The 27,994-nt window shown below is 37.8% G+C and overlaps 1 protein-coding gene across 3 annotated transcripts in view; it reads right to left on the bottom strand.

The window, feature by feature from the left end:
- Window positions 1-27,994, bottom strand: part of TMEM117 (transmembrane protein 117) — a 425,726-nt gene that overhangs the window by 199,566 nt on the left and 198,166 nt on the right. For 2 of the 3 annotated variants that reach the window (XM_090273033.1, XM_090273034.1), the window contains exon 4: window positions 5,416-5,515. The exons of the other annotated variant lie outside the window; for it this stretch is intronic. In XM_090273033.1, the coding sequence (XP_090129159.1) occupies window positions 5,416-5,515 (100 nt within the window). The remainder of the gene's footprint in view (window positions 1-5,415; window positions 5,516-27,994) is intronic. 3 annotated transcript variants of the gene reach the window in all.

Genomic DNA, 27,994 nt, shown 5'->3' with positions numbered 1-27,994 from the left:
TTTAAAATATCAGGGGAAGAGAAATAATTAGAAAGCTGGCGTGATCATAACACGAATAGTCAGGCTCAATTCTAGAGAGAATAACAACTTAGATGTGATGCTGGTTATATTCCAGGTTATTGTTCATTGACAAACAGCATTTGAGAGCAGCCCACAAAATAGTGACAAGTGTATAAGAGAAGAATTTGAACTCAATAAACTATTATTAATTTGCTTAAGTGAAAATAACACAGATAATCACACCCCTTCCTTAGTAAGTGTGCAGCAAGCATGGGGCAACAATAGAAAAACACACCAAATTTTAGGTTAGTATATATATATATATATATATATATATATATATATATATATATATATATGTGTGTGTGTGTGTGTGTGTGTGTGTGTGTGTGTGTGTGTGTGTGTATTTACAAAACTTATTTTATATTTCTTTTATTTAATCTAGAAGGAATAATTTACTCTCAAATACTGCAGAAATATTTCCTCCTTCCATTCTGTTCTAGATTTGTTAATAAATACTAACCCAGGAGGAGTATAAATTATTCTCATGTATATATCGTTCTTAATTCTCTCTGCCTCCATCCTCTGAAGTTTAGTCAATTTCTGTCTTCTATGGTAATAGTTGTCTATTTCAGTGGCTAAAGGGGTATACCTCAACCTAGCTTCCTTCTGTCTCCCAGGCTGAGAGCAGAACTTATGCCACTGGCAGCAATCATGACCACTCAAGGAACTCTCTGGTGGGATCTGAGAAGCTCAGCCTTTGTTTTACCAAACAATGCCTTTTATGCTCAAATGGTAACATCGTCATTCTGAGAGAATTACTTCCATTCAAAGCTGTTTACAACTATGTGTCCTCCTGGTTAAGGAAACAAGCTCAGGAGAAGCAAGTTCATAGCCTTTTGTGGGGGGTAGGTGGGAAGAATTAATATCTATGTATCTCGAACCATACAGCCTCTCCTCCCATCACCTTTTTAGCATTGTGCAATGCTCATTGTATAACACGAAGTCACAAAGTGGAAAGAGGGTAAAAGAAATGGAACCTAATGCTTATGTGCTCACATGATCTATCCATTCTTTCAATAACTATTTCTTGAGCACCTACTATATGCCTGGTACTGTGTTGTGTGCTAGGAATACAGCTGTGAGAACAACTGATGCTGTAATTTCCCTCAAAGAGTTTATAATTAAGTAAGGAGGGGTTTTCAGCTTTGCTTCTTCAATAAACAATCTCTTGAAACAAATATTACAGCAACATAAATATAAATTATGAAATCTCTCTGGATAAATAAAAATATGTGAAAAATAACACAGAATTTGTCACTGAAATATTTAGAGAGACAATATAATATTTACATATAAAGCAGGCACAGTTAAAATAGAAGGGTAAAATATATCTTAAATTTTTTTTCTAAAATTATATTCTTGATAGAGTTTCAATAGAGAGAAATAATTAAGCAAATTTAAGAGTTTTATTTCTTGTTATAATTCAGCTACCAAGGCTATGTTTTATCCATATAAAAATAATTATGCATGAAGGTATTGACTACGTTTGTTTGGCTCACAGGAACTCTGAGCTTTAAGAAGAAAAACAAAATCTGTTAAAATGACACACAATTTAAAAAACAAATGGTGACTACAAAAACATGAAATAAAGGTAAAGTTAATTGGCAAACAACTGAATTGTTTTTTCTGTGTGTGATTAGCTTCATGGTGGAAGCTTTGCTAGTAGTGGCTTACTACACACACACACACACACACACACACACACACACACACACACACACACACACACACCTACAGACAATCCTGGGAAAAATATGTAAATATGTTAAGGCCAAACAAGGGACCTCATACACACATGGTTTCATTATGGAAGATACTCAATGATGACTTTAGTGTTTACCGTAAGAACTGTCTTCTTTGGGTCATGGCTCAACCCTGCCCTGCATGCCCCCTCTCCGAACAGTGAACCTCAAACCTGGAGTCTGATGTCCCTGTCACTATCATGAGCCATAGACCATTTATTGCTGTAAGAGAAAAGTCACTAGGGTAGGAAAAAGAAGGGGCTGAATAAAAGGGATGGTTAGGAAGAAACAAGACAGGAGGGATTTTTTTCCCCTGTGATAACAAACAAGGAGCAGACACAAGTGCCATCATGATGTCTTCAGGATTCCCTGCCACCTTAGGCCTGAGCAAAGGCTGTGACTCATACATGTCCTCATGACAATTCTTCTCTGTTCCTATCAACATTAAGGACCATCTCAATGGTGAGTTATACCATGTGTCACTTTATGTATTTCTTTTATATTAATTTAAAAATATATACTTGACAAAAATCTAGTAACTTTAACCTTGACATATATATCTTTGTCCTCTGCATGAGGTGTACCACAGAGCCAGAAAAAGTCAGCACTGCCTAGGAAGTGGAACCTAGCAGAGCCTGATCTCAGTCGTGTGAGGGCCAAAGATAGGTGTCAGATTGGTTGATACACCCCTGCCTATAGATCAGTCACATCAGGCCAGGGGTACCTTTTAAAACCATGGGAAAGGTATGAATTAGTTCCATAAAAGAAAAATCCTCTATTTCAGAAATATATAAAAAGGCACACTTTTATTAGAAATGTAAACAGTCATTCGTTTTTCCATGACAGTCACCTTCCTCATCAATATTCATTTCATGATGAGAATTCTGTAGAAAAATGAAGGTCAAAGCTACCTTAAACTCCCCTTATGAGGAAAACTATTATTTTTTAAAATGTTATCAATGAACACATATGTAGACATATAAATATTTATACATTTATACTGACTAGTCAGTGCACGAAATTGGGAATAAAATGATGTGTTCTGAATCCTCCCTTTGTGGCTGTACTTGCAAATCAAGAGAGTGCTGTGCTTCTCTTGCCTTCCCTTTCCCTGTGTCCAATGAGGAAAGGTCAGTATTTCAAATAACATAAGCAGAAAGGGACTTTAGATTCCTCCCCAGTTATAGAAAGGAAAAGATGAGAGGCCCACAGAAGTTTAAATGACTTAAGACCTCATAGTTGAGTTAAACCTAAAACATAGTTTTCTTGACTCTCAACCCAGTCCTATTTCTGTGGTATTGGACGTATAGATCAAAGTAGTAATAATCTATGGTATAGGGAGAGGTAAATAGTTAGCTCTCAAGTTAGCTAGTAGAAATAGAAGACATTACAATAGTAAATTTAGGAGAAACTATGAAGGTTAACCAGACCCTAGAGAAAAAGAAAAACCACAGGCTAAAAGATAAAAATATTTCTATTTTCCTAAACCACAAGAGTAAGGCAGATAAGTGCATGGTAGATGTCCAACGAAGAATGGTAAAGGTCTTTGGACAAAGCTGCACAATACATTTACCTCTCTAGGCTCCCCTAGGAATTGGACCCCACCTTATTGTTCAAAAGAAAAAAATCCAAGTAAAAACTGTTACCAGTAAATAGAGGCAGAGTTGTGTATGACCTAAGTGACACTATTTTCAAGGAAAGTCTGGGTAGGAGTTTGGTAGAATTGTGCCACAAATTTATAATGATGTCATCATGGGAAAGAAAATGATTTATGTAGCAAATGGCTGATTTTATCCTGCAAATTGCAAAGCAAGCTCCTAGGTCCTAGTGGTCTGTGGCTTCTCCCATGACTTTTTATCAGGGTCACTCTTAGAAGTCTATTCTAGCATTGACAGTTGGAAGGAAATGCCAGATGCTCTGCACCCCAGGCCTTAGAGAAGGTAGAAGGGTCAGGAAGTCTAGGCAGTCTGAGGCTTGGACCAATGCCATCACTTCAAGAGACTGGGTCCAGGTAAGAAGACATGGGCCCAAAAACATGAATAAAAAATAATAATAATAAAGCACTAGGCCTACATTCTACTTCAGCTTTTTAAGTCTTGTCACAGGGCTACACATTTAATCTTTACAGAAAACCTGTAACACAGATAGGAACTATTAATCCCTTTTAAGAAATGTGTTCACTGAGGCTCAGAGAATGGTGTATTGCTTGTGGAAGGTCAAACCAGTGGTAGCAAGGCCAGAGAATCCACATTTTGAATTCTTGATCCAATTCTTCAATTTACTTAGCGGATTTACTATAACATGGAGTCAAAATCCACAATTAATGCAAAAATTTTTTAGAAGGCATCACCTTAAATTCCACAGAATTATATGTTTAAAGTTCACACAGTTGCTTCTCAGTAATTTTTTCCAATGGAAATAGAAATGTTTGTCATGAGGCAGCCTGGTCTCAAAGGCTGGCGTATTCTAATTGCTATTTCTAGTGAGTACAAATACAATAAATCACTTTTCAAATTTAGATTTTAAGTTAATGGAATGGGATGCATCTGGTAATTTGTTCTGTTAACATTTTCTAATTGAATAGAGGTTGGAGAAGGCTCAAAAACAAGCTATACAAACTCTATTATGGTTACTTGTCACTTGTGCAGGATGAGAACTACAGGAGCAGTTAAAGTATCACTGCTGCTTGTTCTGAATCTACTTCTAGGTAAGAAGCAAAGCTATCAATAGAAATGGCAGTAACGGTTATGACTATCTACCTGTGGTCTCTGGAGCTCATTTATAGGGCGTGTCCATCCCAAGCCTTGTCTGGTTGGTTATCATCATTCCTTTGGTAGGTCTCATGGTCAAGTGAATAGAGGAATGAAGCTAATTAGGATTAACTTCCCTTATAAAAGATGTCAATGAATGTTGAAGTGTCCCATTTTTATAAAAGTTATGCTCTTTGGACTCCAAGGTTCCCTTATAAACTTATAGGTCTTAGAGGCTTTTAGCTGCATATTGTACTTAATTAACTTAATGATTAAAAACAGAAGCTACTTTCTTGACAGATGAGCCCAGCATCAAATATAATTTGTCTATTTGTTGTAGGGTTATAACAACACAGACTAATCATACATAAAGAGACTAAAACATACAACTCTCAGAACTCTCAGTTACCATTATTAGGTTCAATGAGAAAAAAAAATATGGAAAACTATTTTAAAAGTCCTAAAAGAACATTTAATTTGTTTTTTGAGACAGACTGGATAACAGTCCTTACCTGAAAAATTGCATGTCAAAAAAACAAATATTTAAAAACGTATTTAGCATTTCATAGGGAATAATTTTCTATTAATTTCATGAATTCATGTATTTGTGTGTGTGTGTGTGTGTGTGTGTGTGTGTGTGTATCTCCCAGGGGACAGCCATCAATATTATAATTGTATTATTTTATCCTAAGGTAAACAGATATTGCATACAATCTCTAGATGTATCCATATTCGTGAATTTGTTCCACTCAAAATAGAGATAACTGTTTTGCTCTAAACCATCAAAAGTGGTGTCTATCCAACATTACAAACATATCTTCCATCTAATGTTTGAAATGGGTGAAGTTAAAATTTCTTACCATCCAAGCTGTGACAAAGTCCCCCATCCAGGTCCCTACAGCAGCTAATTTCATGAAACTTTCATTTCGGATGCCCATATAGTCTGTAATGATATATGCTCTGTGGAAACAAACACACAAGACATTGTCCAGACTCAGAGAGCCATATAGTCAAAGCTTCCTGGTTCAGCAACACGCAAAGGAACTTTTCCCCCTTTCAATAAGCTTTCCTGCTTTGTCTCAGCACATACACTTACAAATCTGAAAGGCTAGGGAGAGCTTTGAGGGTGTCTGGGTCAGTTCCAATTAGTCTTGAACACTGTGACTATGCCAATTACCATGTGCACTGCATTCTGAGCTGTAAGACTGACAAAAGCTTTTGGAAAATCAAACAGAAATACTCAGCAAAGGCATCATTTCCCGCTCACTCAAGCATGAGGAGTGCAGAAACAATTCCTGAATTAGAGTAACTTGAAAGGAGAGAGAAGAGCCCACTTTCCTTCAGTTCTGTCAAGTTAGAGCTATTGAAAAGGTGCTGGGACTAGGCTTTAGACATAATACCATATATGAAAAATGTTGAGAATAATGTCAAGGTTTGGGGGAAATTTCCACACAATAAAGCAATGTAAAATTTGATTCAAATATATTTACTTTAAATTATTACTTAAATAACAATAACCAGAAGATGTAATTTCATCACTCCATTTGGCTAATTCTTGTCTGCTTGCTATAACACCAATTCATATTCTTCACAGCTCAAAGATTCAAAGCCACAACTGATCATTAAATATCAAGTAATAAGACCATGCTTACTGCTGACTAAGAATTTTCATTTTCATTTTCTTATTTGATAGTCAAGAAAATCCTAAGTATTATTTTTTCCAATTTTTCAATTTCTCAGAAAACTGGGACTCAGAGAGAACACTTATCTTGCCTAATCAATATTGCATAACTAATGAATGGTTTAGATAGGAACTAAATTTCTCTCTCTCTCTCTTTCTGTAATTCTAAGTTTTCTCTACTCAGATTTTTTTTATTTTAAATTTTATTCCTTTTTCTATATGATAAAACCTGTAGAATTTAGAGTACTAGTAGTAAATAATGATGTTTGTTATTTAAAGTATGAAGAAGCTGATTGTTGAAGTCATTGAGAGGTAAACCATCTCCAGTTCAGTTATTTATTTTCTGGGGTTATTTCAAATAGTTTTGTAATCCATAAAATAAACAGATAATTAAACAGTTTTATTTAACAACAAAAGCAAACATATACTTTAAAAAACAACTCTTTCCACATGTTTCATTCACCTACTTTGGTGGGTCTATATAAATCTCTAAGGCCTCATCCCAAAATTCTGGGTTCTAATTCCATGGCTTTCCATAACAGCCCCATAATTTATAGCTACCATAAGTGCATGTTTACAATGTGCCAGAGATCATTATTAGCAATTTAAATACTGTGTTTCCATCAATTTTCATGTCAGCACAATGAATGTATTGTTATTTCTGTTTCACAGATATGATTTTAAGGCTGTTAGAGAGTTTTTGCAACTTTTTCAAGGTCAAGCCACTAGCAAATAGAGAAGATTTGAATCTAAATTTGATTGATTTCCAAATCTAGGCAATTAACCACTATGCTGTACCTTCTTCCTACAAGTGCTAGTGGATGGGAGAAAAAAACCCACAAAGGCTATCTACTCTATTACTGGTATTTTAGTAGGCACAACTTATTTCCTTTGAGTATGATTCATATTCAGAAGATTAGTATCTAGAAGCTGCATCTCCCCAGAGCTACCATCAAGTCTTGGATTCCCACTGAGTTCACTAATCTAAGCAGCCTCTATGTGAAAGCCCCCAGGTTATCTCAGACAGCTTGGTGTTCCTCCCTTTGGTATCACTCCTGCTGAACAGTTCTGGGGCAGTGACCTCTGTGTACTATAAAGTATTAGCTCCTAATTGTCCTCTCTTCCAATGACACCAATTTGGAAGAAGGTGCTCAATACCACATCCCTCCCTGTCCACTTTGCCAATTAGTTCTAGAATACATTGGGCCAGGGTGGAAATTTCAGGGCACTTTCATTTGCTTGTATAAAAGTGTATAGTAAAAATTACACACATAAAACTGGTTCAAATTGCTGATGTAAATGTATGCATATCATTTAAATAATTTATTTCATGTAATCTTCACATTTTTATTTCAGTATCTAAAAATAGGAATGAGATAAATAAGCTTGAGACAAATCAATGATCCAGCCAAAAACAACTAAAAAATCTAAATAACATATTAAAATTACCCCCAAAATCTGCTCAAAGGCATATGAGAACTGATGAAGCAATGAAGACTAGAAGAACCAAGATACAAGATTGAAAAGAATTGTGAAATGTTAGCTGTATTTTCTGGGGGAACACCTGCTGATTCTGGACTTTGCCTGGGCAGAGGGCAGCGTTAGTGGATTGGAGACACATTAGAAACTGAGGGAGACATGATCCTCATGAGAAAGTAGGGGCCCAGAAGAGAGCATGACACACACTTGGTTTTCTTTTCAAGAATTTGCTAAATTATAAACTTGTTCAGGGGTAAGCCAAGAGACTAAGCAGAAAGTGTCTGAATTGCATAGCAGATCCTCCCTGCGGAAGAGACTACTATCATTCAGAATATGTCAGATGGAATGGCCCAAGAGAATATATAGCCTTGGAGGAGCTAGAGAAAACTAAAGATAAATGGGGTCCTTGATATACCTTTACTGAAAGAATAAAATATCACTTTGATCCTCTATACATTTTTTTAATATAGGTTGGTGCAAAAATAATGTCCAATTTAAAGGTCTATTTTAAAAATGAAAAAGCCCATGATTATGAAAACATTTATTCATTAACATAACCTCCTTTGCTTTCTAGAACCTCATTCCATCTGTCAACTAGCTTATAAATTCCATGCTTGTAAAATTCTTTAGGTTTTGAAGCAAAATATGAATCCAACTCAGTTTCAACCTATTCTCTTGATGTCAACCTAAGACCATCAAAATGGTTCTGTAGTCCCTGAAACAAGTGATAATCAGAAGGAGCAAGGTCAGGAGAATACAGAGGATGAAGCAATATTTCCCAACCAAGCTCTTTCAAGAAATATTTGGTGAGTCGAGCTGTGTGAGGACGAGCATTATCGTGATGGAAGATGGCACCCTTTCTGTTGACTAAGGAGGGTCCCTTTTGGTTCAAAATTGCTTTCAAATGATGAAGTTGTTCACAGTAAAGATTAGCAGTAATTGTTTGATTGTTGTCTAACAGTTCGTAATGGACAATTCCTTCTATATCCCACCATACACTCAACATGATCTTCTTTGGATGAAGTCCTCCTCTTGGTTGTTGAACTCTTCTTCCTCCTCGACTGACCCACAATCAGTGGCATTTAACATTATGATAAAGGATCCACTTCTCAGCACCTGTAACAAGCCTACCTAAAAATGGTACCTGAAGGTGTTGCGAAAGTAGTGATTCACAACAAGCAACATGCTATTGCAGAGTCTCTGGAGACAGTTCATGTGCGACCCATTTTCCAACTCCTGGAACCTTTCTGATCCTTGTCAGTTGGCGTAGCACGGTTGTACGGGCTACGTTACATTGTTCTGCAAGTTCCCTGGAGGTAATGGTGGGGTTTTCTGTGACAACAGCTTCCAACACTTCAGAATCAAGTTTTTTTGGATGACCCTCTTTTGGCTCATTTTTCAAACTGAAATCCCCACTTTGGAAACGGGAAACACCACCTCCTGCAACTTCTTTCAGTCACTGCATCGTCCCCATAAGCATTCTGAATAGACTTTGCTGCTGTACTTGCATTGGCACCTTTATGAAACTCATAGAATAAGACATTTCTAATGTGGTCTTTAGATGGGACAAACATGGGTGCAAATATTGCGGATGATTATGAACAGTACTTCGATATTCTGAAAAAAATAAGGTATGCATTAGTCACTGTGATATCAAAATATATAAGAAGAGGCACAAATTTAATAACTACTATCTAAAACTTTCTTTTAAAAAAGTCGAACATTACTTTTGCACCAACTTTTGCATTCAATGTTTATTCAAAAATTACTAGGATGTCAAGAAACAGGACCATACTACTGAAATCCAAGAGAGAAAACCATATTGAAAAATAGACAATAAGCACCCAGGAGGACAGGGAGTTATTCTGGCTATTCTTTTCGCTGCTGATTTCCTAGCACCTAGAGCAATGCCTGCATAGAGTACGTGATCAACATTTGCTTAATGTAGTAGTTAATAAAATGACCCAAATTATTCATATTTATTTCTATATGGCATGGGTAGATCTATGTATAATAAACCCTAGAAGCAGAATAAAATGATACTGAATCATGAACTCTTCTACAGAGGAAGATATTAAAATGGTTTTTAAGCTGTTTTGTGTGTGCACTTTAGTTCTCCGCCTATATTTGTATCTCGACTGCCGGACACCTGTTCTGTATACACCTACAATGATGTTTCAGCACAAAATAAAGACAGGCCCTTCCTCTGTGGCTGTGGGCAGGTAGTGAGTACTGGATGCTATGATAACAATGCAGATGAGATGGCACAGACAAGTTATGAAATAACTAATATATTTAAATGTGAAGAGTGATTATAAAAGTTAGTAGTCTTATTTTTTCTCTTTGGACAACTCTAAAGAATTACAAATATGCAGACCTGTCAAAATTTCAATTATTAGTTCAACGATTTGCATATCCATGAACATTTAACAGTATTTCCTACTTAGGTTGTAAAGAACAGGGTGTGTGTACATTTACATCAGCAATTTGAACCAGTTTCAATATCACATTAGACTCATTAAGTTATGAGGTTTTATACCCAATGATATTAGGGAGTGATTCAGAATTAAATTTTATTTGCTAGGAGGCACCATTTAAGTTTGAGTTTTGTTCAGAGTTTTAGCTAATTATTTCAATTTTTATATATCTTTTGTTTTGCTTTGTACATTAGCTGTTTTTTTTTTTCCCCCAGCTAAATGTCTATTTAGGTCTATATACATAGATCTAAAAAGTTTTGCAGTGCTATCAGCCTTCCAGGAAAATATTGATCTCTGACATTTTCTTTAAAGAGTCTAAATGAATTTCTTTTCAGGCTACAACTTCAGGGTATTTTTTTCCTTGAGATTTCAAGCTTAACTGTCGAACCCATATCAAATATATAGAAATTTCAAATTACAGGATCTTGGAAAGGTTGATAATTAGCCTGAAAACATGAGCTACCAAGACTATTACACTTAGTAAAACCGATGTGTTAAATGCCTATAAATTAAACAGACTCTAACATGGGCTAAACAGTCAATAAAACTATAATATGAATTAGTTTTACAGGTGGAAGTCTTGATCACAATCAAAAACATAAAAGTTCCAGTTCACTTCAGTTTGTTACTTATATGTAAGCGGATGCAATCAATGCCAGATGATTTAGGAGTTGAGCCTCTGCAAGTTTAACAGGAGGCAGTAAACATAGATCACCAAACCAATATTGATTCATGCTCCACTGAAGATCCATCTGTGGCCAGTTGGTTTCATCACATCTCAGCTGTCTCTCCCAGGCATGTTTGAGAAATAAGATTGAGGGCTTCATACATAAGTAAACCATAAATAAGGAATTGACTTACATAAGTACAGACCTGCATTAAACACAATGAAACTAAAGCAAAAACTCTTACGACATTGAGATAAAATCTGTCACTGTGAACTCCAGGAATTAAATCTTTTCTCAGTCTTTTTGTTTTTGTAATGAAATGATTAGCAGCATTTAATCTAGTCACTTAGTCAACTGTTGTCCAAATGACCACATTTTAGTTTTTTGCTCAAAATTCCTGGTTCTTGATTATCGAGAGGGTTTGATGGAGCTCAGTACATGTGTATGGACCTTCCAGGAAAGACAAAGGGTATGAAGCTATGGAGCAAGATCCCCTGGAATGTCAAAATGCTGCGGACAGTTGTTAGGAGTAGCCTGAAATGATTAAGAGAGCATCTGGACCTAACATTGCTTACAGATAAAGTACCACCTCAAATTCCCCAATTTTAGCCATTCATTCCCTCTAATTTCTATAAGGAAGACATATATTAAAAGACTATAGATGGAGTTTTCATTGAACAAACACACCCTGTCTGTGAACCAAACCCACCCTGACATCCATCAAATATCAACTATTCTTTTCATTCCTTGCCTCACTTCAGCCCATTCAGTGAAATGCATTTATATTAGATGCAGAAACCTTAGTATAATGTCAATTCCTCCCTCTCCTTTACTCTCAATATCTGATTAATCACTGGGTTACTTCTGAAGTGCCCTCAAATCCTTGCTGCTTTTCTTGTAACATCACTACCAAAGTCATAACTCTGCTCAAAATCATCTCTGTCCTAAAGTACACAACAGCCTCCTATTTTGCTCTGTCTTCCCCTTATTACAGATTCTCTGTTGCCACCAGAGTGACTTCTGGGGATATAATGGGGTCCAGCAGAGGAGCAGGAGTCCTACAACCAGGAAGTGCTAGGTTTGCAATCCACCTCTTTTCTCCAACCTGGGACAAATAACTGACTCAATAATCGCGCAGTCCCTTATCCGCAGAATGGAGATTAAAAAAATATCTTCCCTTCACAAGGGTTCCTTGAGGATTACATTAAATAAATTATTTAAGGCTTCTAACAACTGTTCACAAGAAGCTTGTAAAGGATGGTCAATCTTTGGCCACCTGGCTCCCACCTTCTAAAACAATTCCAGTGGTCCCCATTGTCACCAAGTAAAACATGAATAAAAAGACTCTCAACTCTTTGAAAGGTATCTTCCTTTTTAGACTCATCTCCTTCAATCTCACAATCTCCTTTTTTCAGACTCTGCTTCATGAAATCAGTTTCACTAAACACCCTACCATCCTATGATGCACCTTAGTATCTTTGTGTGCAATGCACTCTCTCTCAAAGGACATCCCCTTTCCTTCTGGCCTAAGATTACCAATTCAACCTACCCAATGAGAAGTCCCCTTCCATTACTCCTACAAGTCATCCCTTCCCTGGTGTTACTACATCACTTTGAATGCACTTCTGTTAAATAAATTTCCAAGAGTATTTCAATGGTCTTTCTCACATTGTCCCTCTCTTCCAAAAGACTTGGTTCATCAAAGGTAAAGAACATGAAATTATTTGCCCAGTGTATAGTATAATTTAAGAATGCAATAAATAGTTAAATTAATTAAGTGTCAATTGATTAATGTAAGAAGATTCTTAGATCATCTGATACTAGGGCCAAATTAAAAGGAGGGTAAGACATAAAATCAAAGACTTACAATATAAAATAAACTAGAAGACACCAAAAATAAGCTATGGACCATGTAATTATGATCTTCTAACAAAGTTAGAATATCATTGTATCATTTTTATTAACTCTTCCAGAATAAAAAGCTAAAGGCCAAAATATAATCAAATCAAAATGAAGAACACATCCTTGACCTCATGCAATCACATGTAAATTTATTCAATTTGAATATAAGTTAGCTGACTCATAATGAAAAAAAGTAAAATACTGTAAAATCTCTGCAAGGTATCTACTGAATCTTAATGTTTTAAAAAGTTCACTTAAATAAGAGTAGATATCACTACATAACTTTGTGCACCAATATGCTACACAAACAATATAAGAGCTATAAAGTAAAACACATTCTTTTTATCTATTTGAAAAATTTTACTTCACTACCCTGAAAATGCATACTGCCAAACTACATTTGTTGCTTGTTCTTTAAAGTGAAAATTTACAAGTTTATAAATTTATAAAACAAGGTAGCCTCAAAACTAATTTTAAAGTTACAGAATTTTTGTGGTTATTCCCCAAGTTCCTTTCTTAGTTAAAAATTTTTTTAACCTCACAAACATTCCAAAAATATAAAATCTATGTAACTGAATGCTCAAAATGGAGCTGTCTTCTACTTCTGGTGAATTAAACACTACCAAGACACTTCATGTATCTTTACTGAAGTCATTGAAAAAGTAATAGGAAGCACAAAAATTTTTAAATCCTGAGCTTGTTGCCAAGATAACCCCAATAAATCCCCAAGGGATTGTAGACAGGCACAAGTTAACCTAAAATTAATTTCTTATCTAACTTACTCATATTTTAAAGTTAAATAGTATTCAATGTGTTTATAGCTATTGAAATAAAATGTATCTGAATTGTAAAAGTGAATTGCAATCCGAGCAAGAATGGCATTAATTAATTTATAATACATAATGATGCTTCCTCCCAAAGTAATTAGAGAGGCATAAAAACTTACAGATTCTGCTAAAATTCTGGTGCCACTCAAAATAGAACAAAAACCAAGTTTAATTTTAATCGGTATCTGTCAGTGAAGGTAGCTGTTCATGACTGTTAAAAGGTCAAGACAGATTTTAAAAAATAATGGAATGAAAACAATGGGACATAAAAACAATAATTACCTTTTGGCACAAGCTATAATTTTCCCCTGTGTGTAATAAAGTAAACATAGAAAACGAGACTGTGTATTTCCTATAAATTTTTCAATTCAAAGCACAGTTGCTTTGTGATAATATAATTATTATTCTTTTCCCTCTCTTCTCCTCCTCCTTCTCCATCTTCTTTTACTCTCTTCCCTATAGAGACCTCTTACTCTCTTCCCCATAGAGACCCAACACTGTTTCTCAAGTCTAAACTCCAGTGAGGGGAAGAAGAGAGAGGGCTACTTTTTTCATGCAAGAACCCCTCTTGCAGCATGTGAATTTTTATTAGCTAAGAATCTGTCATATCTTATTCACTTACTCATTAAGCAAATTGCTGATAGCTCCCTATATGCTAGACCATGGGCCTTACACTTGTAAACTCGTAGGTTTCCAAGGGAAAGAAAATAGGCCCTCAGAGCTATCGGTCACTTCCTGAGTCGAATAATTTCCTCCCTCCTATGCTACATTTCCTAGTGTAAGAGTGAAGCTTATAGAGTAAGGTTATAGACACATGTATACAATAGTAATCAAGCCTGCCAATAGCCAATTTTTTTCCTTTTCCAGTAATTTAGGATCAAGACTCAAAGAACGAAAGAAGGAAACCTCTTCCCAGGGATTTGGATGAAAAACAACTCAGTGATTATTGGTGACCACATTCAATTCTCTGTGAAATAGGAAAGCAATTCTGCAGAAAGAGAGAAGGGGAAAGAGATAAAGATAGAGGGATGGAGCAAAGAGAGACAGAGAGAGAGAATCATGCAAAGAAGGAGGGAAGAGTGATGACAGAAAACACTGGTGATGCAGAAGTCTACTTCCAAAGCCTTCTGGAGACCGGCCTTCCTGCGCTTGGATTCCATGGGACACCCTGTTAATTCCTAATAATTACTGCGATCATCTAATTATTGTCTCCTCTCTTTGTTCTTAAACTAACCTGACATAGCTTCTGTCAGTTGCAATGACAAGTTATAACCATTACCAAAGGAAAATTTTAGAGCCCACATATGTGAATATTTTGTACAGCTTTAACAATCATTACATTCCTTTTAGAAAGAATGCCACTAAACTGGCTGCAAGAACAGTCTCCAGTGCGGCTGATAGATTGAGTTAGGTTAAATGTATTGTGTTCATTCTTTATGCCAATGCTCCCCCAAATAAGGGGACTTTTGTTTAAAATTGCATGTACTGTTTACATGTACAAATGTTATCAGTATGCTAAAGTTCAGAATAGCACTCCCCTCCTTTAAAAAAAAAAAAAAAGGCTACATGTTCTAATTAAAACCAATCTGTTAGAATGTGAAACATGGCACACTATCAGTGTGTCAAATGAGTGGCAAAGTCTGTGGGAATATCTGTGCATTTCATAGATAAAAAGCTAGATAAAGATGTTACATCTTTTAGCTCGGTAGTTTAAAGGGAACCTAATTGTGAAATCAAAAGTGTTGACAAAGACAAAATAAAGACAGATCAAGTATAGTTTGAAAATTTTATAGATTTGCTACAAAGGGTCAGCAGAAAGTAACAAGATCAGATTAAGCAAACATCACTTAGTGGTGAAGAGAGAGCTCAAGAGAGTTTCACAGGAAGTCGGAGGGGAGCCCTAGAATTTAGTTTGCCAATAATAGGAGTAATTTGTGGTAACAATAGAGAATTCAAACACTTTCCAGGTTTTAAATACTAAATATCACACACCACTCACCCTCAGCCATCTCTGGATTTGAACTGTATAGAGGCCCAGCCCATGAGGCATCTCCTCAGTCTAACAATTTCTAATGATTATAAAATGCCCTTCAAATTAGAAGTGATATCATAGTATTGCTCCATCAATTTGTTCTGCAATGTTATTAACTACACAGCCTCATTAGATTTAACAATAAAGAATTCCATGCTCTGCTGCTACGTGTGTGCTTCACAAGATGCATCACACCAGCCCATAGTACGAATAAAATGAAATAAAGCCATGTTTCTACCATCCTTGTATTTCAGGCCCCGAAGGTTCTTCCCAAATAACTCAATAAGTTTTCAGAGAGTCTTATATGTTCTTTTAGAACTTATATCCTCAACAGTGCTATTCTCCAGTTGACAATGATGTCAAAGACGGTTCCAAAGCTGTCCTGTTCTACTGACGCCCCCTCAAAGTTGCTGCTACATCTGCTCATGTCATCAGCGTGTGTACCAAGGTTCAAAGGCACTGATGTCTGAGCCAAAGGCCAGAAAGGCATCATTCCAAATTCTGTTTTGTACCCTGTGCCACCTTCACCAATTCTGAGATCGGTCACTGGTACATCCACATTACCACACTTATCCTTGGTTATAAAGACAGAAGTTATATCTCAGAGAAAACTAACCAGCTCTGCCCTTCCCAAAATCCTTATTATCAACTGAGTGGTCCCCAGTGAAACAGCCAAATTCCCATCAACCACAACCCCATTTCCCCAAGTTTTACCAGTCACAAGTGAGTCTATGCACAGACTTTCCAATCATTTTTTTTATTGACCACTCGTAAAAATCAACAGTCTTCAGATATTATAGCTTTGAGGAAAACCCCCAACAAGAAACAAAAAAACATTCAAAACTAAATAAAAACAAGGAAATCAGAGGAAATAGAATATGCAGAAAGCAGAGAAAAAGTACGAGGATATATAAAGATATTTTTCAGCCATGCAAAGTCAAAATTCAGTTATACGTTACCTATAAAAAATACATTTAAAACTAAGGCTACATAAAAATTGAAAATAAAATAGTAAAAAAGGTGAAAAATATATCATGTAAACAAAAAAAAGTTGGTGTAACCATACTAATTTCAATAAGGGAAAAATGTATTATAAATTTTGCAGAAAATGTGAGACATCAACAAACAGTAAGTCCTCATTTAAAATAGTCAATAGATTCTGTGACTTTGAACAAAATGATGTATAATGAAACCAATTTTATCATAGGCTGAATTATATAAATGAAATTAAGTTATTTTAATTTCTGTATTTCTAGGGCACATTATATCTTCTTGATAAGCTGAAACTTCTACGTAATGACAAAAGCTTCCTTCTTAATCAGGTCCTTGAATAATGTCTTTCTCAATGTCATTTTGTTATAACTGACAAAATGGTAAGAAAAAATAGGCAAATTCACAAAGAAAATGTGAGATATCAACATACAGTAAGTTCTCCTTAATGTCCTGTGAAAAGACTGAAAATTGATCACTCTCTAGCGCTAAAGACTGATCAAAATACAACCCAAAAATGCACAAATAACCAATGTCAAAAATGAAAAAGGGGCATCGCTACAGATGCTGCAGATAGTAAACAGATCATAAGAGTACGTTTTAAGAACCGTAGATGAAACCAATGAAATTACTAGAAAAACATTTACAAATTACCAAAATGTGCATAGGAATAAAAAATAGCTCTAGTCACAAAATTGAATTTTATAATTAGAAACTGTCCCCCCTACTAAAATTCCAGGCCCAGATGTGCCCATTGGCACCAAGAGAAATGTGCAGAAATGTTTATAGCATCATTATTTATAATAGCCTAAAACTGGAAACAGCCTGAATGTCTATCAGCAAAAGAATGGAGGGCACAGTCAGTGATACAATGGAGGCTGTTCAAGAATGAAAATGATAAAACTACTCCTATACAAAGCTTGGATGCAGCTCAGAAACTATTACATCAAAGAATCCAGCCAAAAAAATACTATATGGTTACAAGTATATAATGCTTAGAAAGAGGCAAAACTAAACCACAGTGATCAGGAAAGTATTATAAGTAGTAAAGCTGTAAAGAAAAGCAAGAGAGGGAAGAGCATAAAAGTGAAATAGGGGTTACTTTGGTAGGAGAGAGAGGTTTTCTATTAGAAAATACAACCGGGGGCTTCTGGGAAGCTGGTAAAGTTCTTCTGTTTCACATGAATGGTGATAACATGGGTAACATGGGTATTCACTTATAAATATTTTATAATAATTCACTTGACAATAATCAGTTATAAATATGTGTTCTGTGTACTTTGCATAGTTATATTACTTCTATATTTTTAAGAAGTATAAAAAGGCTTAAGAATGGTAGGGGGAACATAACTTTAGGGAGAAAATTATTTTTCTATTGGGTTGGAGGGTGCCACATGGCAGGTGGAGGAAAAACAGATGATTCCTGAAATGTGATCAAGCCTGTGTTTGTCAGAGAAGTGTAGTTAGTGAACTAGCCTCACTAGAACAAGAACAATATAAAGGAATAATAAAAGATGAAGCCGAAATTAATGACGTAGTGAAGGACATTAAGTACCTACAATGTAATTGAGCCTCTGTTTTAAAGCCTGCAGGCAGTTCACATTCAAAATTCAGATTGTTCAAGTTTCTTTCATAAGGCATCATATTTTAAACATCTTTCTGCTTTTTAACTAACCAAACTTCTTTGTATCTCTTCATGAAAAAGCGGTAGTATAGCCTTGTTAAAACAAGGGCTACCATTCTGACATACATAATACCTGCTAAGGTGGAAATTAAATCAAGCACCATTTGAAAGGCCCATAAAAGTTTGTATCTGCTTCATTTATTTCAATGGCTGGAGCAGAAAGTCACCTCAGTTCCATGAAGAATCACTTGGCCAATTTCCCAGTAGCTCATTGGGTTAAGATAAGAAAAAGTGTAATAAGCTCCTATGACTAGCAAAGTTCTCCTAGACCCCTGACACAGAGCTGGTCACTGGGGAGGAAACGGGTCCATCTGTTCTCCAAGAGGGGAGGTGCCTAGGCTTGTTGAGGGCACGGTTAAGGCCCAGTGGCAGGGAAAGAAGCATGATGAGGTCACTCCCAGCAAAAAACCATGAGAAAAGTGGGTGGCCAAATTTTTGACTCCAGGCATGGATGGGAGAGCTGTTTTTAGCACCCCATGTGACTAACGGGAGTTCTTCTGAACACAGCCATTCTGGAATGAAGGACACCTCGTGGCCTATGCAGGGTCTAGGCCAGGGTGAGCACCGGTACTGAGTGGACAGGAGTCCACATAACTACACAGGCACAAGCTTCAGCAGTGACTTCATGTGGCAAAAGACACATGTAATGCAGAACAATAATCAGATGGTACATCTTCCTCTATGGCTGGTATCTGAAAAAGACCTCAGTAACCACACATTGGACTAGATAAGGCATCAAATTTAAGGTCAATCAGTTGGGTAAAACTTTAAAAGAGAAACTGGACTCCTTGCTAATGAATGTAGTAGGTAGAGCTTCAGGTCATTAATTAGAAAGGTTAGAATAAATTAGCCCAAAGTTGTACTGGGTTGGTGAAGCATGCATGCTACCAATATCTGATGCCAGCGATTTCTGCACGATCAGCTTATATTGGCTTTATGTATATACCTTTCCCCACAAATACTGAAGGTATAGGCTTTGAGCAGGAATTACAGGTCTGTTTGCCTGGGAATTTCTTTTCAGGCAGCTCAGGTACAAGGAGCATACCTGGCTCTAAAAGAATAGCCACTGAAGACACATCCCAGCCATATGCAACTTAATTTGAAGGAGAGAGTCAGTTATTCATTCATTCTTTGAGCAATAGCGATCAAATACCTCTTATGTGCTGGGTGCTGGGAATACAAAGATGAATAAGACATGGTCATTATCATTTAGCAAATGAAAAAGACATGCAAACACATCAACGAAGCCCTTTACGGAAAATGCTCTAAGTGAGCAGAGAGGTAGAAATGAGACCCCCAAGTACTGGTGCGAAGGGGAGAGGGTAGGAAGAAAAGCAGGCTTCACAGAGGGACAGAGAAGGGAGAACGCGTGTGAAGTAGGAGGAAACATGTACAGAGGCAAAGACGGCTGAAAGCAGCAGGCATGTTAGAGGGGCCACAGGGATGCTCAGGGCTCCTGCCCGGAGCCCAGTTTGACAGGACGAGGCCTGGACTGCAGGGGCTGCAGCAGGGAAGGCTTTGCATAGCCTTCAGGATGTCTGCTTTTTCAAACACTCACCGAAATGGGAACATTAGAACGACAAACCCCACTTCCCTATTCCAATATGCATCTGGATTCATTTACTTCATATCTTTAAAATGCTGTCCATTTAGAAAGTGTTCTCCAGAGAAACAGAACCAGTATGAGATGATGACCAGATAGATGAGATAGATAGACAGATACATATAGATAGATAGATGATAGATATAGATAGGCACATACAAATACACATACACAAAAACATTTCTTTCAAGGAATTGGTTTATACAGTTGTGGCAGCCAGTAAGTTCAAAATCTGTAGGGCAGCCTAGCAGGAGCTGATGTCACAGTCTTTGGGAAGAACCTCTTTCTCTGGGAGACTATTTTTGCTCTAAAGCCCTCTCAACTGATTGAGTGAGGTCCACCCCCATTATTGAGAATATGCTCCTTTAGTTAAAGTCACCTGATTGTAGATGTTAACCACATCTACAAAAGACCTTCAGAGCAACCCCCAGGTTGGTGTTTGATTAAATAGCTGGGTACTATAGTCTAGCCAAGTTGATGTGAAAACCAGCCATCGCTGAAGCCATACTCCTAATTTATAATGAAACATATACTTGTTGTTACACACAAAAAGACAACTCCCATTAACATCTGATACAACATTTTAAAATTCCTACAATTTTAATTTTAGAAGTTAACACAGAATTCCTATACATTGCCTTTACTTCCTCTAACATGCACACAAACACAATAGCACTTCATCAAAGAGATGATGCTTCTCATTAATACTCTAATTGAAGTGTTACTGATTTAGCCATACCTTGATATTTTATCATTCAAACTGTAGGATTTAATAGTATTTCTGAAATTTGAATTCAATTTCCATGAATCCTTACCTGTGCATTAATCTGTAATGAGTTTTGTTTTGTTGTTTCTAAGTTCTCTTTTTCTTCCTGCTCCTTTCTGAAGTTCTTATTTGCACTAGAATGATTATTATTGTCAAACATCAACTTCCTGCCCTTAATGGAGAAATCTGCATGTTAACAGATAAATCACTGCCATTTGTGTCCAGCCTAAAAAGCATTTCTTTGAAACCCAGACACACTCACTTGTTTTTCTATCCTCACTTGAGAACATGCTTACATGCTTATCAATTTTTAGAGAGGGGGAGGGAGAAAGACAGAGGGGGAAAAACATCAATGTGAGAAAGAAAAGTCCATTGGTTGCCTCTTATATGCACCAAACTGGGTGCCTCTCGTACATGCCCCAACTGGGAACCAAACCCACACCTAGGCAAGAGCCCTGACTCGGAATCAAACCTGCAACCTTTCGGTTTACGGGATGACACCCCAATCAAGTGAGCCACACCAGCCAGGATCAAAGGTACTCACTTTTAATTCCTCTCTGAATGCAGCATCTGTGAATAGACTGGGTAATTTTATTAAATGACCTATTTTTTTTCCATTAAAAATAGACTATTCCTGGAACAGACTATCTCTTGCATACACTGTAAGTAGCAGGCTGTACTAGGCAGTCATCATCAGCCTGTGAGAAACACAGCAGAATGTTAATAACACATGAAATCACTGTCAGCCAGATCTATAAAGATCAAAAAGCATTTGTGGAGTCCTGAGAGTACCAGGGCACCATATCAGCACGGGTAGAAATATCTAACAGTGCTTGATGCAGTCAGCGTTCAGTTAATATTTGTCAAATCTAAAGAGAAAGGGAGAGAACTTGCACCTTTTGGAGAAACTCAGCCTTCTTTTTAGATGGTGAGGAAGAACTGGAAATTGATATCAAACCAAACTGAGTTTTGTATGTATTGATGTTCAATTTATTAATAGAAAAGCATGTACTTATTACATATTTTAGGTTCACTCATATTCACAAACATACTTACAGCTGTCTTCATAAACCCCTTAACTGAAGTGACTCATAACTTGTGACCTGGTGGCTTATGCTGCAAGAGAAGGGTATGGGGACACCGCTGGACCTCTTCACAATGCTTGCCTTGTATATGTCTCAACAACCAGAAACCATATGAGGGCCTGAACAGTCAGAGTCCAACGTGGGATCCCAAAGCTAAGGATTAACAGAAGACTGAGGCCTATTTAGGGCTGCTCAGCCAATTTAAAAAATCAACAAATCCAGGGAGGTGCTTTAATAGAGATATGGGCACTGGGGTATACAATCAGACCGTGTCCATAGGCAGGGACAAGGGAAGCTGGTAGCAACTCCGAGCTCAACACCAGGCCCTCTAGTGACACACAGGGTTAGCTTTTTATCCAGCTCCTGTGGCTGGAGTAAGGGCATGTGAGGAGTGCTTAACACGGGAAGAACAGTCCTAAGGGATGCCTCCAGATACACACTATATCTGAGCCTGGCACACCTTATCTGATTTTTAGTCACTCCATATGTGCACAATGCGAGAAAAATCAGGTCCACAGCACCTTTTACTTAGCACTGCTCTGATAATGTTTTTAGAGTCCAGTTTGTCTAAGAATCTTCCTGCAAATCAGTAGCTCTCAAAATTAAGAACAGACACTATCTAACAGATCAACTATAATACATCCGGATTTGAAGTATTTGTTGTCTACTGAACTGAATCATCCTCTTTCTTCCTGTCCTTGTCTTTTCACAGTATGGCTTTACCTGCGCAGGGCACACACCTTGAAGGGCTCTAGGTAATGGTGCAGCAGCTGCTCTAGACCCCATCTCCTACCCTCTGCTCTGAGTTTTCCCACTTCTAGCCCTTCAGTTCCCATTTTGTTGACTTTATATGTGAAATAAAGTCCTCTCTGTCCACACTGCTCCTCCTCAAAGATCTATTGGGATTTTCATTTGCTCCGTCTCTAAGACCTCCTTTCCCAAATCTGCAGCTCTGTTAACCACTGCCCAAAGGTGAGCAAACCCTGCCCATTCTTCAGTCTTAATCCACGTTCTAGTCATGCTCAATCCTGGTTACATTGTAGATGCACCTGGGGAACTTCTAAAATGCGTCACTGCCTGAGACCAATAGATTCTCACTTAATTAAGCTGGTGGGGGGTGAGGCATAGGCATCAGTGTATTTTTAAGCTTCCTGGTGATGCTAACACACAGCAGACTCAGGGACCACTGTTGTAGCCGAAGCTTCTGCACACCGCCCCTGTTGGCCTGCAAGGCACTTGGGGCAAGAGTCACCACACTAAGTCAAAAAGGGTCTCAGGAGTCACTACAAAGGACCATTGAAAAGCAGAATATGGCATGAAAAGCAAAATATACTCTAAGAATCATAAGCACTCTAAAAATTATAAGCACCAAAATGACACAATTAAGTACCTTTGGATAGATCAGGAATGACCAAAGCTGAAACTCATGAAAAGGAAACATTTATGGCTTCCTGACTTCTAGCAAAAGGAAGTCCCTTACTTATTCATAAGATTGGGTGTTCACCAGATTGATACAAAATTCCATTAAAAAAAACCATGAACATCCTACCATCAGAAGTCGGTTAAAGTCTGTTCAGGGTGTTCAACTTTTAACTAAACAATTCCCTATTCAAGCTCATAAAAAAATGATGAAAATATCAAAGAACAATCTGCTTCAGAATCATTGATTTAAAAGTACACAGCACATGAAGACATAATTACATCTGTGGTGATTAACAACATGAGAATTTACTTAAATTAAGAGACCTCTGGTGGAAACCAGCTGCAATCATAGGGTGATAGGTCTGGCACACACTACATTCAAGTGGTGTGTAGTAAGTTACATAAACCCCCCTGAACTGCTCTTATTCACATCAGAGTAAGTTTTCAAATAAATAAATAACTGTAGAACATATATTATGGGTAAATAGGAGCAATGTGATGTTATTTTAGATTATTTAAAAATTTGGAGAAAATTTCTTTGCTAGTAAGCTGCATTACAGTCTCAAATAATGCCTGAGAGCAGGAAAAGTAAAATGCATGAATTGTATTATAAAACCATAGATGGAGAGAAAAACAAAAAATATATAGCAAGGTTCGCACAATGGGTATTATACAAATAAGTTGTGATAAAGAAGTAATGTTTAGAACTTCTGGCCAAGATGGAGGAATAGATAGACATGCTGCATATCCCTACACAACTAAGAAGGAATCGTCGTCGTTGTCGGCAGCCATCTGTCTCGAGAGACGATGGTGTAGCTTCTTAAGAGTCTATCTGCACCGCCGAGAATGGCTGTGCAGTCCGACTCGGGAGTGACACGGTATCTGTCTCCTCCCGTGTTGAATCGACATCTTGCGATGACGCTGGAGTGTCCTCTCCAGTGAAGCTGAAGCTACAGAGCCTGGGCAGGGTGATATGGAGGGTCTGCTGTTGCCCATGCAGCAGACCCCCCCTCTCTTCGCAGCTGAAGGGTCCAAGGGAAAGACGGAGTCAATACAGCTTGGCTTCAGGTGCGCCGCAGGAGTTGCCGGTGTTGACTACAACGTCAAACCGCCTTAGGGACTCCGGCTCCGGATTTTCTGTCGGGGTTTACTCCCTTAGCCTTTCCCCTGAAGAGGTATGCCGCAAGGCAGCGGAGGTTTTTTGGAGTCAGAGTTTTCCTTCTCTGATGTACCCTGACTGGAAGATCGAACCAGCGACACTTAGCTCGCAGGCCGACGCTCAATCCACTGAGCCAAACCAGCCAGGGACATAAGAAGGAATATAACTACCTCAAAACTAGAGACAACCAGAAGTTCCAAAAGATCAAGCTGCATGGAAGTCCAACAAACAAAGATACAGTATAAAAAAGAAATACTCATTCTGACAGATAGAAGGGGCGGAGCTGGGGTGGAGAAGATGCAGTGTGGCAGTGGTAGAGGCAGCGGCAGCAGGCACAGTCACATTTTTTAAGGAGTCGGGAGGGACACCTGGGTAGCACCCTCAGCACCAGACCAGACCACGCAGCTCACGTCTCTAGCGCCAGGGAAAATAAAGCCCCAGTGGGGGTTGGGGTGGAGAAAGAAAATGCCAGAGTCCACTTGTTTAAAGGGCCCCCATGGTCCTAGAACATCCACAGACCCACACACTCCAGGAACGATGGCCAGGGCAGCAGCTAGAGAGGCTCCAGTCCCATACAAAGTGGTAGAAGTACTGGAAAAGGGATGAGTGGTGAGCAAGTGACATTATTCCCTCTCAGACTCCTCCTCCACAAACAGCCCCACAATGTGGTAAAACGGGTCGCCCTATACTGAAAAATCTCTAAGGCTCCGCCCTTTACAATGTAACAGGTGCAACAGCTCTACCTAAGACAAAGAGGCAAACAAACACAGGAGCCTGTCAGGATGAGGAGACAGAGAAGTATGGACCTAAAAGGAGAATGGATCAAGGTTCCAGTGGGAGAACTAAGCGACAAGGAGATAGCCAACCTAACAAATGAGGAGATAGCCAACCTAACAGACGCAGAATCCAAAACACTGGTGATAAAGATGCTCACAGGCTTGCTTAAGTATGGCAAACGCATAAGAGAAGAAGTGAAGGCTATACTAAATGAAATGAACAAAAATCCACACAAAACCAATGGTGAAGGAAAGGAAACTGGCATTCAAATCAATGATTTGGAACATAAGGAAAAAAAAACAGTCAACCAGTACAGAATGAGAAAACAAGAATTGAAAAAAATGAGGAGAGGCTTAGGAACCTCTGGGACAACTTTAAATATGCCAACATCTGAACCGTAGGGGTGCTGGAAGGAGAAGAGAAAGAGCAAGAAATTGAAAGCTTATGTGAGAAAATAATGAAGGAAAACTCCCCAAATTTGCTGAAGGAAATAAACATACAAGTCCAGGAAGCACAGAGAGTCCCAAAGAAGCTAGACCAAAGAGGACCACACCAAGACACATCATAATTAAAAAGCCAGAGATTAAAAATAAAGATTCTTAAAAGCAGCAAGAGGAAAGCAGAGAGTTACCTACAAAGGGGTGCCTATAAGACTATCAGCTGGTTTCTCCAAAGAAACTTTGCAGGCAAGAAGGGACTGGCAAGAAGTATTCAAGGTGATGAAAAGCAAAAACTTACAACCAAGATTACTCTATCCAGCAAAGCTATCATTTAGAATGGAAGGGCAGGTGAAGTGCTTCTCAGACAAGTTAAAGCTAAAGGAGCTCATCATCACCAAGCTATTATTATATGAAATGTCAGAGGGACTTAATTAAGAAAAAGGTGATCAAAATTATGGACATTAAAATGACAAAAAACTCACAACTATCAACAACTGAATCTAAAAAGTAAAAATAAAATCTCACTAAGCAAACCGGAATGGGAACAGAATTCTAGGTATGGGGATCATTTGGAGGGTTATCAGCTGGGATGGGGCAGGGAGAGAAATGGGGAAATGGTGCAGGGATTAAGAAGCATAATTGGTTGGTACAAAACAGTCAAGGGGAAGTTAAGAATAGTATAGGAAAGGGTGAAGCCAAAGAACTTATATGTATGGCCCATGGACATGAACTAAAGGGGGTGGGATTGCTGGAGGGAAGGGGGTTAATAGGCAGAGAGGAGCAAAGGGGGAAAAATTGGGACTACTATAAGAACAAAATCAATAAAATATACTTAAAAAAAGAAGTAATGTTTAGAGAAGTGAAAAAATTACCAATACCTGGAAAAAAGGAGTTGAAAAAAATGCTATGTATACTAATTTTAATAAAGTCAGATACTGCATTATGCTTAAAGAGCTAATTGAGAAAAACTATCATTTGTATTTTCTTTCACCAATACCTACTAAGTTTATGAATCAACAAAAAAAAAAATGCATACAATCTTCCCACTCTCTCCATCTCATACACATTGTAATCTTCAGCCATTCTGAGTCCCCCTCGCTTTTCTGTATCTGTGAGGTTTTGCACAGTGCTATTCCCTGTGCTTGGAATACCTTCCTTTCCTTTTTTCAGAAGTCAAAATTTACCTATCTTTTGAAATAGAGGTCCAATATTACTTCTCCCTTCTCTTCCTCCTCTACTTTCTAAAGCTAAGTTGGGTGGGTTATTTATTTATTTATTTTTTTCTGTTTTCTAAGTGATAGTACTTTCTCCCTGGTTAATCTAGGTAGTTACTAATCTTCTGTTAATTAATTAAATTATTGGCATTCTCTTAAAAAGAAATTTGGGACTTAATGAAGACTGTCCTCAGTATAAAATTTTATTGTTTTCCATGAACATATGTTCCCTATATTTTGTTGCTTTTCTTCTTTTAAGAAGTTTTTAATCAGTTTTTAAAAACTCACTACCAAAATATGAAAAGCATTAAAAATTGAAGGAAAATGTCATCTGACATTCCATCACTCATCACAATCACTATAATTTCCTCCCAATATATTTTCTGTATGTAGTTTCTAAATAAAGAAATCAAGATGTGTATAACAATAAAATGTGGCAGAAAATTAGAGATAATAATTATATTGATAGATCATGAATACAAAGATAAATTATAGACTTCCGGCCAAGATGGAGGCCTAGACTGATATGCTCCATCTCCCTCCACAACTAAGAAGGACTACAACTACCGCAAAACCAGAAATAACCAGAAGTTCCAGAAAATAAAGCTACATGGAAGTCCAATGTATGAAGTTAAGAAGAAGTGGTGCTCATTCAGATGGGTAGGAGGGGCGAAGCCAGGGTGGAGAGGTCAAGCTGTGCTGGCCACAGCAGCTGCGGTGACAGCGGCAGGACAGTGATAAGCACAGACACCCATATTTAAGGGGAGGCGAGAAGCACCCAAGGAGCACCCCCAGCTGCAGACCGAACCCATCAGCTCATGATTCCAATGCCGGGGAAGGCAGACCTCCATTGCCTCAGACTGTGAGGGCTGGAGGGGGTGGAAATGGAGGAGGAGGCTCCCGGTCTCTCAGCGGAGAGTGAACAGTAGGAATCCATCTTGAACCCCTGCCCCCACACAAAACCCACAGTGTGGTGAGAAGGGTTGCCCGGTTGTGACGAGTGCACGGGGCTCTGCCCCCTATAGCATAGGAGGTGTGACAGCCTTGCCCAGGAAGCAAAGGTAAATACAAAACTGTCAGGATGGCACAGATCATGATAGAGATCCCAATCACAGAGCTGACCAGACAGCAAATATCTAATCTAATGGATCAGCAGATAGAAAATCTTTCTGAGGCACAGTTCAGAGCTTTGGTTATATGAATGCTTACAGACCTAATAGCAGATCTTAAGAC

Source organism: Furipterus horrens, unplaced genomic scaffold (genome assembly GCF_987537825.1).
Source record: "Furipterus horrens unplaced genomic scaffold, mFurHor1.1.pri manual_scaffold_4, whole genome shotgun sequence".
Classification (NCBI taxonomy): domain Eukaryota; kingdom Metazoa; phylum Chordata; class Mammalia; order Chiroptera; family Furipteridae; genus Furipterus; species Furipterus horrens.
Note: the sequence above shows the minus strand (reverse complement) of the source record. Positions and strands in the feature narration are given on the sequence as shown.